Source organism: Mesoplodon densirostris, chromosome 8 (genome assembly GCF_025265405.1).
Source record: "Mesoplodon densirostris isolate mMesDen1 chromosome 8, mMesDen1 primary haplotype, whole genome shotgun sequence".
Classification (NCBI taxonomy): domain Eukaryota; kingdom Metazoa; phylum Chordata; class Mammalia; order Artiodactyla; family Ziphiidae; genus Mesoplodon; species Mesoplodon densirostris.
In genome coordinates, this window is record NC_082668.1 from 46,620,321 (window position 1) to 46,638,063 (window position 17,743).

Here is a 17,743-nt window from a genome sequence, read left to right on the forward strand (position 1 = left end):
AAGAATATATTCTTCAGAAGGAAGGGGCATTTGAACCACAGTCCTGGACTGGAATTTCTCTTTGATTATACTGCCTCCACAACACTGGCTGGGATGGGCAGGGGGAGGGGTGACCCTTTAATACTGGTTCAGTTATGGGCAAAGGACTTTTCCTTGATTCCTCACAGCACAGGTGAAACAAAACTGGGACATTCAAAAATACATGAGTAAGGGCTTCCCTGGTGGCGCAGTGGTTGAGAGTCCGCCTGCCGATGCAGGGGACACGGGTTCGTGCCCCAGTCCGGGAAGATCCCACATGCCGCAGAGAGGCTGGGCCTGTGAGCTATGGCCGCTGAGCCTGTGCATCCGGAGCCTGTGTTCTGCAACGGGAGAGGCCACAACAGTGAGAGGCCCACATACCGCAAAAAAAAAAAGAGTAAAAGGCTAAAAGATGCAAAGTAGAATAAAATGAACAAAGGGAATAACATGAATGTAGGGGATACAGATTATAAACTACCACTTATTTATCTTTAGTTTATAATCTAATAAATGTGTCCCTTCTTTCTCATTCTTGGTCATCATTCTTCCAGACTTCAAAAATAAATAAATTGATCCCAATAAGCCTTAACATTCATGTCACATGGAGGTGGGATAGGTAGAAAGCCATTCCTTAAATTACTTCTCTCTCTCTTCTGTAAGAGACAGATCAGACCTTCTTATGTCAATAATATCCAATTCAGCTTTTTTTTTTTTTTTTGCTGTACGTGGGCCTCTCACTGTTGTGGCTTCTCTCATTGTGGAGCACAGGATCCGGACGCTCAGGCTCAGCGGCCATGGCTCACGGGCCCAGCCGCTCCGTGGCATGTGGGATCTTCCCAGACCAGGGCACGAACCCGTGTCCCCTGCATCGGTAGGTGGACTCTCAACCACTGTGCCACCAGGGAAGCCCTCCAATTCAGCTTTTGCAATACCAGCAGGACTCTAATTATCAAGACAGGATTAAATTCAAAACAATTTTTAAAAATACAAATGATATTTTAAGCAAAGGAAAATCACAAAAATCCACAAGTATGAAGTATGAAAGTATCCCTTATCTGAAATCACATATTTACCATTATGTTCTAAACTAGTGGTCTATAAAATTACTCATGTACTTATGAAAGAGCTAATACTACTAAGTGGGTTTCAGATATCACCACATTGAGAAAAACTTCTAATTCTGGGAAATAGCTACTTTATAAATGAAAATATATGTAGCAGGACCTCACAGGGATTCAGTTACAAAACAAAAGTTGAAGACTGTACTGCTCATCTAAGAAATGGCTCTAGCATTTCTCCAAACAAAATCTACTTTAAATAAAGTCACTGAATCCACTTGTAAATTATTTCTCTTTGGCTGTCTCATTATTCAATATGCTTTCAAGGAACATGGTGATGAAAGAAGAAAAATACCTCTTTCTAACATAACCATACTGGCAAGAACATCAACATTATCAGTATTCAAAGAATGTCTTGGCAGGTTAAACCTTCATAAAAAGAAGGAACACTATCTAATCCAAGATGTCAAAATAGCAATAGTACTTCTCATATTATGTGCAATATGATTGTTTGTTTCTAATGTAGAAAAAAATTTCAAAAAAAGAAGAGACAACAATATTTCCATCTTTAAATTTTAAGCTAAGGCAAAAAAATTCTTCAGAAAAGCACATAAAGAATGACAAACATAAGCATGTTTATAAGAGCAGAGCAGGACTCAGTGTTCAAAGAGATTTATGATAATGTATCAATGCTATTTTAGGACGTTTAACAATATAACATTTGAGGCACAATAGCACTATTAATAAATAAAAGAGTGAAAAAATAATTTATACTAAAAGAAAAAAGCTTGAAAATATAATTGAGTTCATGATTTCCTTGTGTAATAATAGCTAATACTTAATTTTACTATAAAACTTTTGATAGTCTTACATTACTTGCATGGTATAACACTCTCCAGGACTTGAAATGCATCTGAAATTACTGAAGGTCACCGAGAGACCTGTGTTTGCTCAGTGTAAGTTCAGATACAGTCTCTTCCAAAAATTATAAAATACGGTATATTAAAAAATACTACTTTCCATTTTCAAAAGAAAATGCCTACACTGATGATCTTACACAGGTTGGGATAATAATATAAACTTATTCAAAGCTTAGAAGATATATATTTGACTTTAAATACGCATCTCCATTACACAGGGCAATAATATTCTTCTGTTTTCTCTTAAAACTTTTCTCTTTGGTTGTAGTCACTTTTCTTTTATAAAAATGTAGCTCCTGTCTTCATGTTTTACCTTTTTCCATTTGTTTTCCCTTCCTGATCACTGTTTCTTCTGCCCTTAATATTTTCTTAACTTGGGTAATTCAACTTTTAATGACTAAATGTCCTTTGGATCAAGAGGTCATAGGGTTATTTATATTAACAGGATGAGTCTCTATCTATCAACATCCTGAGGAATCCTAACATGATAGAGCTGGAAGGAATCTCAAGGTATCATTTGGTTGAGCTCTATGCCAGCAGGAACAGGTGGTTGACTATTCTTAATGTTTTTCTTTATTTTTTTAAGATGACCAAAGATTTTGATCATAAATATTCCACCATAACTTGGTTTAATATGGAATCTTCTTAATAACAAGTAAAAAGACACGGAGTGGAAAGAAAACTGGATGAAAAAAGGGTTCTGACCTCAGTAGTATTACTTACTGTAAAATAGAAAACAATTCCTTAGATTATTCTGAGCTTCAAGTTCCCCATACAAATAGAGATAAGGCTGTCTAACCCACAAGGTTACTGTAAGTGCTATGAAACCTGGAAAAGAACCACGCAAATGTAATGTAATATTAAAATGGGAAGACAAAACAGTAGAGTGTGAAGAACCTATACTCTGTAGGCAGGTAAAGTTTTGAACCCCATCTGAACAATTTACCAGCTGTGCAGCACTGAGCAGAGTATCAAACCTCTGAGTTCAGAGGACAACTGCAAATTGATATAATGTCTACCTCACCTGGCTGTTGCTGTAGATACAGGAGTTTCACACACCTAGCATAGGCCCTGGCATTGTGTACATCCTTAATAAATGTTAACTCTCTACTCCCCATCAGGTTTCTAAACTTCTGCTGTGTGGTTCTACTCACCTTACATTAAATATTTTGAAGTGCACGTGTGGAATTTTATGAAAAACATAACAATCAGAAGATATGGAAACCTTTCTTTCCCCTAAGATTCATCAAGCAACAAGAGGAATTCCTTATCAGCCCTGCTTTGAAAAATGGAAAGAAATGAGGTAGAGTTTCCTTTAAAAACTTAACAAAAAACTCTTCCAAAGAAGAAACAGTTTAGAATAGAAGGTGGAAAATGTTACTAAATTGTGAACTCTTTAAAGGAAAAGAACAAGTCTTACTCATCGTCATATTTAGGAAGCAAACATTTCTTGGATGGAAAAGTCTCTTGGTAGAATCACCTATCTTAGAAATTAAGAAATAAAAGGTTCAATGAGATTTCATATAGATACAAGGTAACAAAGTGAAGATGCTCTCTAAACAATAAAGAAAAAGCTAAACAGAAGTGGACAAATTTTGAAAGAAGACTCTTTACATATCTAACTGATTTAGATAAAATACATTGTCCCTTTATTATATCATATACCAAAAAAATCCTGTAGAAAGTACAATAATGCTTACCTTGTTATGTACAAAAACAATCCTTACATCAGGTTTAAGTACACCATAGTTTATGAGGAGATCTTGGACCTTTTTTATTTCCTCTTTACATTTTTTAGCAGTTGAGTAAAATTGCTTTCTTACAGGTAGATTCTTAAACAATCGTAAAGCAGTTACAGTTGTACCTGTTGGCAGATAAGAGGAAAGCATATTTAGATGTGGAAGGAACTTCACAGATCTTCAAATCCACATACAATCAGTAATTAAGCCCTTTTATCACTGAAGGCCAGTCCTCTTCAAACTCTGGGAACACAAAGAAGGCTCAACCTTGCAAGCTATTCTGATTCCTTGCTAGGCTCTCTTATTTGTAACAGGTCGGACCTGCTAAGTATGATCTCTTCTATGTGATCTAAACAAGAATAATCTTATTTCTACCACTGCAGAGAAACATGGGCTTACTAGAATGTACAGTATCTTAAGAAATCTGCTGATATTCAAACTACCTGGTGATGATGCTTATTCTGCACTTTGAAATACACAGGTGGTATAAGGCTAACAGCATATGTGATAACCTTAATTATTCAATTAAAAATTCTTATCTGATGCTCAACATCTCTAATTATCAGAGAAATGTAAATCAAAGCTACAATGAGGTATCACCTCATACTGGTCAGAATGGCCATCATTAAAAAGTCTACAAATAATAAATACTGGAGAGGGTATGGAGAAAAAAGAACCCTCTTACACTGTTGGTGGGAATGTAAATTGGTACAGCCACTATGGAAAACAGTATGGAGGTTCCTTAAAAAAAAAGTTACCATATGATCTGGCAATCCCACTCCTGGACATATAGCTGGAGAAAATTCTAAGTCAGAAAGAAACATGCACTCCAATGTTCACAGCAGCACTACTGACAACAGCCAAGACATGGAAGCACTCTAAATGTCCACTGACACATGAATGGATAAAGAAGATGTGGTATATGTATACAGCAGACTACTACTCAGCCATAAAATAGAAATAATGCCATTTGCAGCAACGTGGACAGACCTAGAGATTATCACACTAAGTGAAAAAAGTCAGAGAAAGTCAAATACCGTATGATATCACTTATACGTGGAATTTAAAATATGATATAAATGAACTTATTTACAAAACAGAAAGACTCATAGACATAGAAAACAAATTTATGGTTACCAAAGGAGAAAGGGCAGGAGGGAGGGATAAACTAGGAGTTTGGAATTAGCAAATACAAACTACTATATATAAAACACATAAACAACAAGGTCCTACTGTATAGCACAGGGAACTATATTCAATATCTTATAATAACCTATAATGGAAAAAATATGAAAAATAATATATATATATAAAACTGAATCACTTTGCTGTACACCAGAAACTAACACACATTGTAAATCAACTATACTTCAAGTAAAAAAAAAATTCTTATCTGAAATAACATCTAATTGCCTGGTTTAATTTACCTCATCTCCTGAACAACAACAAATATGCAAAACACAGGATAATCTAACAAAAGGCTTTTTTTAACTTTGAACTTATTTAACTAAAAAGTTGAGGGGTGGGATCAAGATAGCAGAGAAAGAGGATACAGAGCTCACTTCCCCTCTCTAACACATCAAAAATACATCTACTTGTAGATCAATTCTTACTGAAAACAAACTGGAGACTGGCATTAAGACTCTTATACAACCAAAGGTGTAAGAAAGATGCACATGAAATCAAGCAGGAGGGGATGAGAAGCAAGTCTGTGTAATCCCTCTCCTCTTCTTGGAGGGGGCACAGAAGTGGAGGGAGTACACAGGCTCAAAGATCCTCCCTGAGGAGTGGGCGGTTTGAACCACTTATTGGGTGCCCCATCCCTGGGGTCCACCGCCAGGAAGATGAGTCACTTCAGGTGGTTTGAAAACCAGTAGGATTGACAGTGGGGCTATAAGAAACCTAGACTCCACTCATGAAGAGCATGCACATGCTTGCTTACTTCTGAAATAAGGCAGAGGAAGCAGATTAAAACTGCCCAGGTCTCTGGCCTGTTTCCCACTACCACCCCAGCACATACCTCAGACAAGCTGAGCATCCACTCTGGCCTGGGCTCATTCTGTGGTACAGCTCCACACTGCGACAAGGGCTGCCACAGCCAAAGGGAGTGCACAGTTGTAGGGGATGGGGCTGGCTTGGACCTGGGGCAGTATCCAAATGGGGTTAGGGGCAATCGTTGCTGGCACTTGCAAAGGAAGTGGATTGGGAACAGTCCAGAACTCTGGTGCCAGGACAGCCATGGTGCATGCCCAGTCCACACTGAGCATCGGCCCTGGTCCCTCTTGTTCTGCAGCATAGCTCCACATTAGGGCAAGGGCTGTCCTTGCTGAAAAGAATGCACAACTGTAGAGGGTGGAGCCGGCTCAGGCCCGATGCAGCATCTGAGCAGGGTTGAAGTCAGCCACTGTTGGTGCTCCTGGAGAGAGTAGATCCAGAGCAGTATGGAATTCCAACTGGTGGCAGGACCACCACAGCCTGCACCCTGACCCATGCCAAGCACCCACAGCAGCCTCTCTTGCTCCAGCTCCCCTTGAGGGCAAGTGTGCCAGTGCTGGGAGGGGAGGGCACACACTTAGAGGGAAGAGAGCCAGCTCAGACCTGACCCTCAGATCTTCTATTCTAGCAACATGGGACCTGATCCCATCCCCATTAGGGTGGTATTGGCCACTGAGCAGAGGAGAAGCCCCAGCTCACACGTGACTCTGGTTCTAGCCCATCTATCTCTAGCCCTACTGCCCAACAAAGGTGAAAGCTGCCACTACTCCATAGGGGAAGATGTAACTCGTGCTCATATAAAATCCAGCTCTCCCACCAAAGGCACCTGGCACACACAGACAGTATAGGGATGCTCCCAGACAAGGATGCCACTACAAGACCAAGATAGGTAACTGTTTCACCAAATTCCATAGAGACAGAAAAAGTTAAGCAAAATAAGAAGACAGAGGAATTTGTTTCAAATGAAAGAACAAGAGAAAACTCATGAAAAAAACAACTAATGACATAGGTAAATAATTTACTAGATAGAGTACAAAGCATTAGTAATAAGAATGCTAACTGAACTAGGGAAAAGAACAGATGAACAAAGTGAGAACTTTAACAAGGAACTAAAAAAATACAAAAAGGAACCAGTCAGAACTGAATACAATAACTGAAACAAAAAACATAGTGGAAAGAATTAGCAGTAGACTTGGTGATATAGGAAGAACGCATAAGTGATCTGGAAGATGAATAATGGAAATCACCCAATCAGGACAATGAAAAGAAAAACAAATTTAAAAAAATGAGAAGAGTTTAAGGGACCTCTGGGACAACATCAAGTATACTAACATTTGCTTTGTAGAGGTCCAAGGAGAAGAGAGAGAGAAAAGGGGTTGAAAATATATTTGATGAAATTATGGCTGAAACCTTCCCAAACCTGAAGAAGGAAAGAGATATCCAAATATAGGAAGCATAGAGGGTCCCAAACAAAATGAACCTAAACAGACCCACATCAAGACATATCATAATTAAAATAGAAAGATTAAAGATAAAGGGAGAATTCTAAAGGCAACAAAAAAACCCCACAAAGAGTCATATATAAGGGAGCCCTCATAAGGCTATCATTTGATTATTCTGCAGAATCTTTGCAAGCCATCAGGGACTGGCATGATATATTTAAAGTGCTGAAAGGAAAAATCCTACAACCTAGGATATACTACCCAGCAAGATTATCATTTAGAATTGAAGGAGAGATAAAGAATTTCTCAGACAAGCAAAAACTAAGAGTTCATCAATAATAAAATGACTTTAAAAGATATGTTAAAAGGTCTTCTCTAAGAAAAAGAAAAGGCTACAACAAGAAGTAATAATCTGTTGGAAAGTAAAATCCCACTATTAAAGACAAATATAGGGAACTCCCTGGCAGTCCAGTGGTTAGGACTCAAAGCTTTCACTGCCGAGGGCCCCGGTTCAACTCCTGGTCGGGCCTGGGTTCAACCCCTGGTCGGAGAACTCAGATCCTACAAGCCGCATGGCACGGCCAAAAAAAAAGCAAAAACCAATATATGGTAAAGGCTGACAATCAACCACTTAAATATGCATGCTACTACGAAGATTAAAAGACAAAAAATTGTAAAATTAACTACAACTACAACTACAGTTAAGGGATAAAAATGAAGATGTAAAATATGACATCAAAAACACAAAATGTGGGAGAGGGAGGAAAAAAATGTAGATCTTTTATAATGTGTTTGAACTTAAATGACTACCAGTTTTAAACAAGTAGATACAGTTATAGGTCAACATATATGAACCCCACGGTAACCATAAATCAAAAACTACAATAGAGGGAGTACCCTGGTGGCTTAGTAGTTAGGATTCCAGGCTTTCACTGCCATGACCCAGGTTCAATCCCTGGCCGGGGAACAGATCCTGCAAGCAGCATGCGTGGCCAAAAAAAAAAAAAAAAAAAAATACAATTCACAAAAACTAGAGAAAGGAAGACAAGCATACCACTAAAGAAAATCATCAAATCATAACAAAAGAACCTAAAAGAAGACCAAGAAAATATACAGAAACAACCAGACGATAAGTAACAAAATTGCAATAAGTACATACCTATCAATAATTACTTTAAATGTCAATGAACTAAATGCTCCAAGCAAAAGACACTGGGTAGGGTCTTCCCTGGTAGTGCAGTGGTTAAGAATCCACCTGCCAATGCAGGGGACACAGGTTCGAGCCCTGGTCCAGGAAGATCCCACATGCCGTGGAGCAACTAACCCCGTGTGCCACAACTACTAAGCCCGCGTGCTGCAACTACTGAAGCCCATGTGCCTAGAGCCCATGCTCTGCAACAGGAGAGGCCACCACAATGAGAAGTCCATGCACCGCAACAAACAGTAGTCCCCGCTCGCTGCAACTAGAGAAAGCCTGCGTGTAGCAATGAAGACCCAACACAGCCAAAAATAAATAAATAAATAAATTTATTTAAAAAAAAAAAAAAAAAAAGACATGGGGTAGCTGGGAATTCCCTGGTAGCCTGGTGGTTAGGATTCTGGGCTTTCACTGCTGAGGGCCCGGGTTTGATCCCTGGTAGGGGAACTAAGATTCTACAAGCTGTGGGGCATGGCCAAAAAAAAAAAAAAAGAGAGAGAAAAAAAAGCTATAGGGTGGCTGATTGAATTAAAAAACAAGGCCTGACTATATGCTGCTTACAAGAGACTCACTTTAGAGCTAAAGACACACATAAACTGAAAGTGAGGGGATGGAAAAATATATTTCATGCAAATAATGACAAGAAAGCTGGGGCAAATAATACTCATATCAAACAAAAAACACTTTAAGACAAAATCTGTAACAAAAGACAAAGAAGAGAATTATATAATCATAAAGGGATCAATACAAACTGAGAGTTTAACACTCATTAATATATATGTACCTAACAGAGGAACACCTAAATATATAAAGCAAATATTAACATATATAAGGGGAGAAATTGACAATGATATAATAATAGTAGGGGACTTTAACACCCCACTTACACCAATGGACAGATCATCCAGAAAAAAAAATCAATAAGGAAATAGTAGTTTTAAATAATACATTAGACCAGCTGGACTTAATAGATACCTACAGGACATTCCATCCAAAACAGCAGAATACACACTCTTTTCAAGTGCACACAGAATGTTCTCCATGCTAGAGATCACAGGCTAGACCACAAAACAATTCTCAAAAATTTAAGAGAACAGAAATTATATCAAGCATTTTTTCGGACCACAACAGTATGAAACTAGAAATCAGTTACAGAAAGAAAAATGGGAAAAACACAAACATGTGGAGACTAAACCACATGCTACTAAAAAACTGATGGGTCAATGAAGAAACTAAAGAGGAAATTAGAAAATATCTTGAGACAAATGAAAAAAAAACCCACACCTTTCCAAAATATCACATGTAGCAAAAGCAGTTCTCAGACAAAAGTTTACAGCAATACAGGCCTACCTCAAGAAATAAGAAAAATCTCAAATAAACAACCTAAACTACTATCTAAAGGAATTAGGAAAAAAAGAACAAGCAAAGCCCAAATCAGCATAAGGAATGAAATAATAATGATCAGAGAGGAAATAAAGAGTCCAAGAAAACAATAAAAAAGATCAATGAAATCAAGAGCTGGTTTTTTAAAAATATAAACAAAATTGATAAGCCTTTAACCAGGTTCATCAAGAAAAAGAGAATCCAAATAAACAAAACCAGAAAATGAAAGAAGAGAAATAACAACTAATATCACAGGGATACGAAAAAATCATAAGAAAATACTATAAACAGTGATATGCCCACAAATTGGACAACCTACAAGAAATGGATAAATTTCTAGAAACATAATGTTCCAAGACTGAAGCAGGAAAAAACAGACGATCTGAACAAACTGATCACTAGTAATGAAACTGATTTTATAATAAAAAACTCCCAGCAAATAAAAGCCCAGGACCAGAGAAGCTCACATGGGAATTCTACCAAACATATAAAGCAGAAATAATACCTATCCTCTCAAACTATTCCAAAAAATTGAAGAGGAAGGAACACTCCCAAATTCAACCTATAAGGCCTCCATTAACCAGATACCAAAACCAAAGACACTACAAAAATAAAATTACAGGCCAATATCTCTGATGAGCATAGATGCAAAAATCCTCAACAAAAGATTAGCAAACCAAATTCAACAATATATAAAAAAGGATCATACACCATGATGAAGTGGGATTTATTCCAGGGATGCAAGATGGTCCGACATCTGTAAATCAATCAATCTGATACACCACATTAACAAAAAGGATAAAAATCACATGATCATCTCAATAGACACAGAAAAAGCAACTGATAAAATTGAACATCCATTCATGATAAAAACTCTCATCACAGTTGGTATACAGGGAATGTATCTTAACATAATAAAGACCACTGATGACAAATGCAGTTAATATCATGCTCAACAGAACAACACAAGGATGCCCACTCTTGCCATTTCTATTCAACATAGTATTGGAAGTGCTAACCACAGCAATCAGACAAGAAAAAGAAGTAAAAAGAATCCAAATTGGAAAGGAAGAAGTAAAACTCACTTTTTGCAGATGACTTGATATTACACATTGAAAACCCTAAAGTCTCCCCCCAAATAACTACTAGTACTAATAAATGAATTTAGTAAAGTTGAAGGATACAAGATTAATACACAGAAACCTGATGGTAATAATGAAATAACTAATAACTAATAATTAACTATCAGAGAAAGAAAAGAAGAAAACAATCTTATTTAAAATTGCATCAAAAATACCTAGGAATAAGCTTAACCAAGGAGGTGAAAGATCTATATTCTGAAAACTATAAAACACTGATGAAGGAAATTAAAGATGATACAAAGATATGGAAAGATATCCTGTGTTCATGGATTGGAAGAATTAATATTGTTAAAATGTACATCCTACCCAAAGCAATCTACACATTTAATGCAATCCCCATCAAAATACCCCTTGACATTTTCACAGAATTACAACAAATAATTATAAAATTTATATGGAACCACTAAAGATCCTGAAGAGCAAAAGCAATCTTGAGAAAAAAGAACAAAGCTGGAGGTATCAGACTCTGACTTCAGACTACACTACAAAGCTTCAGTAATCAAAATAGTATGGTACTGGCACAAAAATAGACACATAAATCAGTGAAACAGAATAAAGAGCCCAGAAATAAACTCAGGCACTTATGGTCAATTAATGACAAAGAAGGCAAGAATATACAATGGAGAAAAATTGTTCTCTTCAGTAAGTGGTACTGGGAAAACTGTACAGCTACATGTAAAATGAAATTAGAACATTTTCTCACACCACTTACAAAAATAACCTCAAAATGGATTAAAGATCTAAATATAAGATTAGAACATCTAGAAGAAATCACAGGCATAACATTCAGACATAAATCATAGCAATATTTTTTTGAACGTGTCTCCTAAGGCAAAGGAAACAAAAGCAAAAATAAACAAATGGGGCCTAAATAAACTTAAAAGCTTTTGCATGGCAAAGGAAACAATTAACAAAACAAAAAGACAACCTACTGAATGGGAGAAAATATCTGCAAATAATATGACCAATAAGGAGTTAACATAAAAAATATATAAACAACTCAAACAACTCAATATCAAAAAACAACACACCTGATTAAAAAGTGGGCAGAAGACCTGAATAGACATTTTTCCAAAGAAGATATACAGATGGCTAGCAGGCATGTGAAAAGATGCTCAACAGTGCTTGATCATTAGAGAAATGCAAATCAAACCACAATGAGTTATCAACTCACACATGTCAGAATGGCTATCATATGACTACAAATAAACTGGCAAGGATGTGGGGAAAAGCAAACTGTAACACACTGTTGGTAGAAATGTAAATTGGTGCAGCCACTATGGAAAACAGTATAGAGGTTCCTCAAAAAACTAAAAATAGAACCACCATATGATCCCACAACTCCACTCCTGGGTATGTATGTGAAGAAAACAGAAACACTAATTCTTAAAGATACATGCACCCCAACGTTCACAGCAGCATTATTTACAATGGCCAAGATATGGAAACAACCTAAGTGTCCAACCACAGATGAATGGATGAAAAAGACGTGGTGTATATATAGAATGGAATGCTACTCAGCCATGAAAAAAAGAATGAAATTTTACCATTTGCAACAACATGTATGGACCTAGAGGGTACTATGCTTAGTGAAATAAATCAGACAGAGAAAGACAAATACTGTATGATTTCACTTATATGTTGAATCTAAAAAAAACAACAAATGAATGAAAATAATAAAACAGATTCACAGATGTAGAGAACAAAATATTGGTTACTAGTGGGGTGAGGGAAGGGGGAGGGGCAAGATAGGAATAGAGGACTATGAGGTACAAACTGCTTTGTATAAAAGAAACTACAAGAATATATTGTACAGCACAGGGAATATAACCAGTATATTATAATAACTTTAAATGGAGCATAATCTATAAAAATATTGGATCACTACATTGTACACCTGAAACTAATATTGTAAATCAACTATATTTCAAAAGAAAAAGAAAAAGGAAAAATGTTGAATAAAGGTATAAAAATTATACTGCTTAAATATCAGGTTAATAATTAGCTTTTGTTGGGGGAAAAAACATGAAATTAGTACTGGATGCTTTCTCAAGGCCATATACCGTAAGTCTGTGTTTTTTCAAACACTGAGCAACTTTTAAAACTACCAGTCACCAGCTAATCCCGACTTATTAAATCAGTCTCCTCACATGATTCTAATGAATGTACAGCAGGGTTGAGATACAAAGCACTGAAAAGTCAAAAAACCAATTTAGTGCACGGTTTCTTAAACATTTACTGGGGTGGGGGCTGTCTGGTGCGTTTCAAGATGTGTAGCTGCATCCCTGGGCCTCTACCTACTAGATGCAATCGGCACCCAATCCAGTTGTGACAATCAAAAATGTCTCCAGAAAATGTCAAATGTCTCCTGGAGGGGGTGGGGGGGTAGGAAACTGCCCTTGGTTGAGAATCACTGATTCAGTATACAGCAACTACCATTAAAAACAAACAAACAAGAAAAACTAAAATACAAATAGACTAAATGAAAACAAAAATAGAATGCATTACACGTAGTAAGTGTATATATTGCACTAAGAATTTTTGTTTTGATTAGATTTGTATAAACTGGGTTGCTATGTAAAATGTATTTCTTATTGTGAATTGGAATCAAAAAACCTGAAAGTTGCTGCAAAGGTCAACCTTTGACCTACTGCTCATAAGAAATGGCAAAAACACAAAGAAATGACAATCAAGAGGGAAATATAAGACATAGAAGCCTAGCATAAAATCAGGAGTTCCAGGAAGAGAAAAAGAAACAAATGCAGATGTAATTAAATAAATAATAGAAGAAAATCTTCTTGAGTTAAAGGCTTGAGTGCAGGTTTCAAGAGCTTAGAGCATTACAAGTAGGAATTAAAAAAAAAAAAGACACCACATTCCACTGGAAGTCCTAAATTTTAAGGAGAATGGAAAGCTTTTTCAAACCTTCAGAAAGCATAAGTTCCTTATAAGGAAAGACTAGCATCAAATTTGTTATCTATAACAGTAGAAGACAACCTCAAACTACTTAGGTGCAATTAAGAAACTTACATCAAGATATGATATGTATATGGGCAAAATGTAGACAGTTTGGGACCTGCAAGGATTTGAAAGTATATCAACCAAAGCATATGTGATGAAAACAGTGGAGGATGAGCACTAACCAAGTGACAATTATATCAAAACAAGAGATTTCACAATAAGAGAAGAAAATAAACTTGGTGAGCAAAGAATCTTAAGACCTGAATGTAAACAGAAGATGGCAATGTGGCTGGCATTTACAATATAACTGTTAAATAAAGATTTTTAAAATGTAAGAGATATGTTGGGGAAATCCTACCAAAAGCTTGGAACTCAATGTTTTAAACGATTCTTAGTAACATTGGGTAATAACTGGAGAAAAGAGTTAGGAATAAAGAGGGATAAAGCTTACAGGGTCCTATATAACCTTCACTATGGCTATCTCCTTTCCTCTCAATGTCCTTCCTTCTGTTATTCCAGCACATCAGACTTCTTTCCACCTGAGGGCTTTTGCACATGTTCTATCCCCTACCCTTGGCATAGCTAACTCCTTTATCAACCTTCAGTCTCAATCTAAGTAACACCTCTTTAGAGAATCCATTCCTGAATGCCCTATCAAAGGCTGTTGCTCCCAAAGTTAAATCGTTTTGTTTCTTTCTAGAAATGATCAATATTTGAAAAAACTTGTGTCTGCCTCTTCTTTTAGAATACAAGAAGGATGAGAGCAAGTAACTGCCTACCATGTTTGCCATTAAATCCCCAGCACTTCAAACAATGACTAATAAGCTGTGGGCATTTAACTAAAAATTTTTGAACAAATGAATGAATGCACTGAAGAAAGAAAATAAAATAAATAAGGTAGTAAGTAGAAACTTTGTTTAAATTGTTTCTGTAGTTAAAGAGGTACACATTGTGTTTTTATAATTTTTGAAAGGGAATTTACTATAAAAGAAACAAACAAAGAAAACAAGGTTAGGGAAAAAAAGATCTTTGTGGAATAGGACCAAAGGAAAAGCTGTACTTCTACTTTGCTCACACCTGATGTTTTTCTGCTTTTTTTCTCTCGATTAGGTGCTTCATTAGCATATCACAGTCAGCCTTCCGTATCAGTGGGTTCTGCATCAGCAGATTCAACCAACCACAGATCCAAAATGGTTGGGAAAAAAAATTCCAAAAAGTTCCAAAAAGCAAAACTTGAATTTGCTGCGTGCAATGGCAACTATTTACATAGCATTTATAATGTATTAGGTATTAGAAGTAATTTAGAGATGATTTAAAATATATGGAAGGATGCATGTAGGCTATATGCAACTACTACACCATTTTATATAAAGGACCTGAACATCTGAGAATTTTGGTATTCGCAGGGGGCCCAGGAACCAATCAGATACTGAGGGATGACTGTACTAACAATTTAAAGTATTTTTTTTTTTTTGGCCTCCCTCCATTTTTATGTAGGGTATTTTCTTGGCCTAAATGTACATGTCAGTTCCACCAAAGAACAAAAGTCCTAGGAACACCACAGTATTCCTCACTAGTAACACCGTGGTGCTGGTATTCTCTGCCTTAGGGAAGTAAAAAAGCTACTGCTAAGTTCTGAGGTAAAGTTGACAGATCAAGGAATGCACACAGAACAAGTATGCACTCTGCCTCCATTGCTAAACAGAGGTCACACTCACAAAAGAATTCACATCACACCCTATTCTGAAACCTCTCATGCCTTCTGCTCATCTCACGCTACGTTCTCCCTAGATATTGCCTCCACTCCAACAGCTTCAACTGCCATTCATATGCCAATGATTCTTTTCATCAAAACATAAGAAACACTATGTTATGAAACTCTAAAAAAGATAAAACATGCCAATTAAAGTATGCTGCAATGCCTTAACAATAGTCCCATGCAACACAGAACTAGTCACACCAGACTTTCATGCTTTGAAGTTACTTTTAACTAGCTCCATGGATAAGGCAATTTCCTCTGGTGTCTTCAATTTCAATACTTTGCATGTGACAGCAATCTTTTTGCATTTAACACAGCTTTTTTCACTTGTGGCTATTTTCCCTTTTTAGGTCTCATAAAGCATTTGTTGCTTCAGAAAGAAAATACAAAATTGTTGTTTATTCCTGAAATCAACACACAAATTACAAACAATGCACAAAACTCTTGTCCAAAAAGGATTTGAGGAAGCCATTTATTATAAGCCAAAACCTGTTTTCAGAGATGTCAAAACATGCATCTTATAATTAAGATATACATCTGAGACCTGTAACACTCAAGTTATATACAGATGCTTATTCAAAATTATTACCTGGATATCCCAAAGATACCTCAAATCACCACACGCAGACCTGAACTCATAATCTTTCTTCTTGAGTCTGATACTACATCTATCCTTCCTTTCTCACATAACACTAACATCCAACAGTTTCTAAAAACGGGTACTCTAGATTTCCTCTACCTCTTACTATCAATATTGCTTAAGTCACCTAGCCCTATCCATTCTATCCCCAAAATATCTCTGAAATTTATGTCAAGTCCCTTCCTCTCCTCAAACCTTAGTTCAGGATAACATCTCTTACAGTAAGACATAAATTATGGTAGGAGTTATAATGTCTTACTGGTTAGTTTTGTAAATAGCATGATATTCATCCTCTACCTAAAAAGTTTCAGGGGCTCAACACTGGTTGCAAGAAAGGGTACAAACTCCTTACCATGATAAAACAGGCCCGTCATAACCTAATATCCAAGCTACCATTTTCTTACCTAATCTCCTGCATCTACTACCTCCAAACATTCTCACAGAACTTTGCTATGTCATTCTTAGTATACCAGTTTATCTACTTTATTGGTTTTTAGCTATACTTCTCTGTATTATATTTAGTGGTACATTTTTTAGTTTTAGAATTTTCATTAGGTTCTTTTTTAGAATTCAATTTCTCTGCTGATATTCTCCACCTTCTTACCAATTGACCATCTTTTCCTCTAAATTCTTTAACAGTAGTTTTAAAAGTTCTTGCCCCTAATTCAAACATCTGCAAGTTTGCTTATATCAGCTATTTTTTCTCTTGACTATGAACCCCACTTTCCTTTCTTCATGTCTCTCAATACTTTTATTTTCATCAGACATAATATATAAAAGAACAATAGATATTGAAATAGATATTTCCCCCCAGTGAAGGTACTTCATTTTCTCATCAAACAGCTAGAGTGAAGAATAGATCTCTTCAATATATAATTAGAGGAGTTCATCTGGGTTGGAGCTGAGTTGCCCCTTTATTTAGTTCCCGTTCACTTCTGGTTTCAAATGTCTTGAGGATGGAATCAGGTCTCTCTCTGCCTCTAGCAAGGCTCTGGGATCTAAGTACTGTAAGACTTTAAGATATTTCTCTCTCTAGCTCAGTCCCAACTTTCTTCACCACTGCTTACTCAGCAAAAGTCCTGATGTGATTTGGCTTCTTGGGTGAACTACCTCTGTGTTTGAGGATCCTATCCTCCAATCTGTCATGTCAGCTCACATGTGGCTAATAAAGTTCAGCTGGCTTCTCCTAGGGCTATAAAAGATCCCTTGTCTATAGTAGGCTTGTTCCTTTGCATGCCTATGCCTCCAGGCTCAGTTAATGCTCTCAGGGATACAAGTAGCCACCAATCTCTTTGTGCCTAGGTGCACCTAGGAAGGGTCATCTTCCTCTTGAACTTGGTTCATTTAATTTCTTTGTGACACAGTTCTCCAATGAGTTTTTAAAAATACAAGTTTTTAAATTATGTGTTTTTCCCCCTCATTGTTACACAGAGAGCAATGGTCTCCTGAAATCTTCTAGAGCCATCATTCTTCTCTTATTGAAAGGTT

At 36.6% G+C, this 17,743-nt stretch overlaps 1 protein-coding gene across 3 annotated transcripts in view; it reads right to left on the reverse strand.

Annotated features, from left to right (window-relative positions):
• The window catches only part of PMS1 (PMS1 homolog 1, mismatch repair system component), a 97,152-nt gene that overhangs the window by 56,192 nt on the left and 23,217 nt on the right, over positions 1-17,743 (reverse strand). For all 3 annotated transcript variants that reach the window (XM_060106064.1, XM_060106063.1, XM_060106065.1), the window contains one exon: positions 3,697-3,860. In XM_060106064.1, the coding sequence (XP_059962047.1) occupies positions 3,697-3,860 (164 nt within the window). The remainder of the gene's footprint in view (positions 1-3,696; positions 3,861-17,743) is intronic.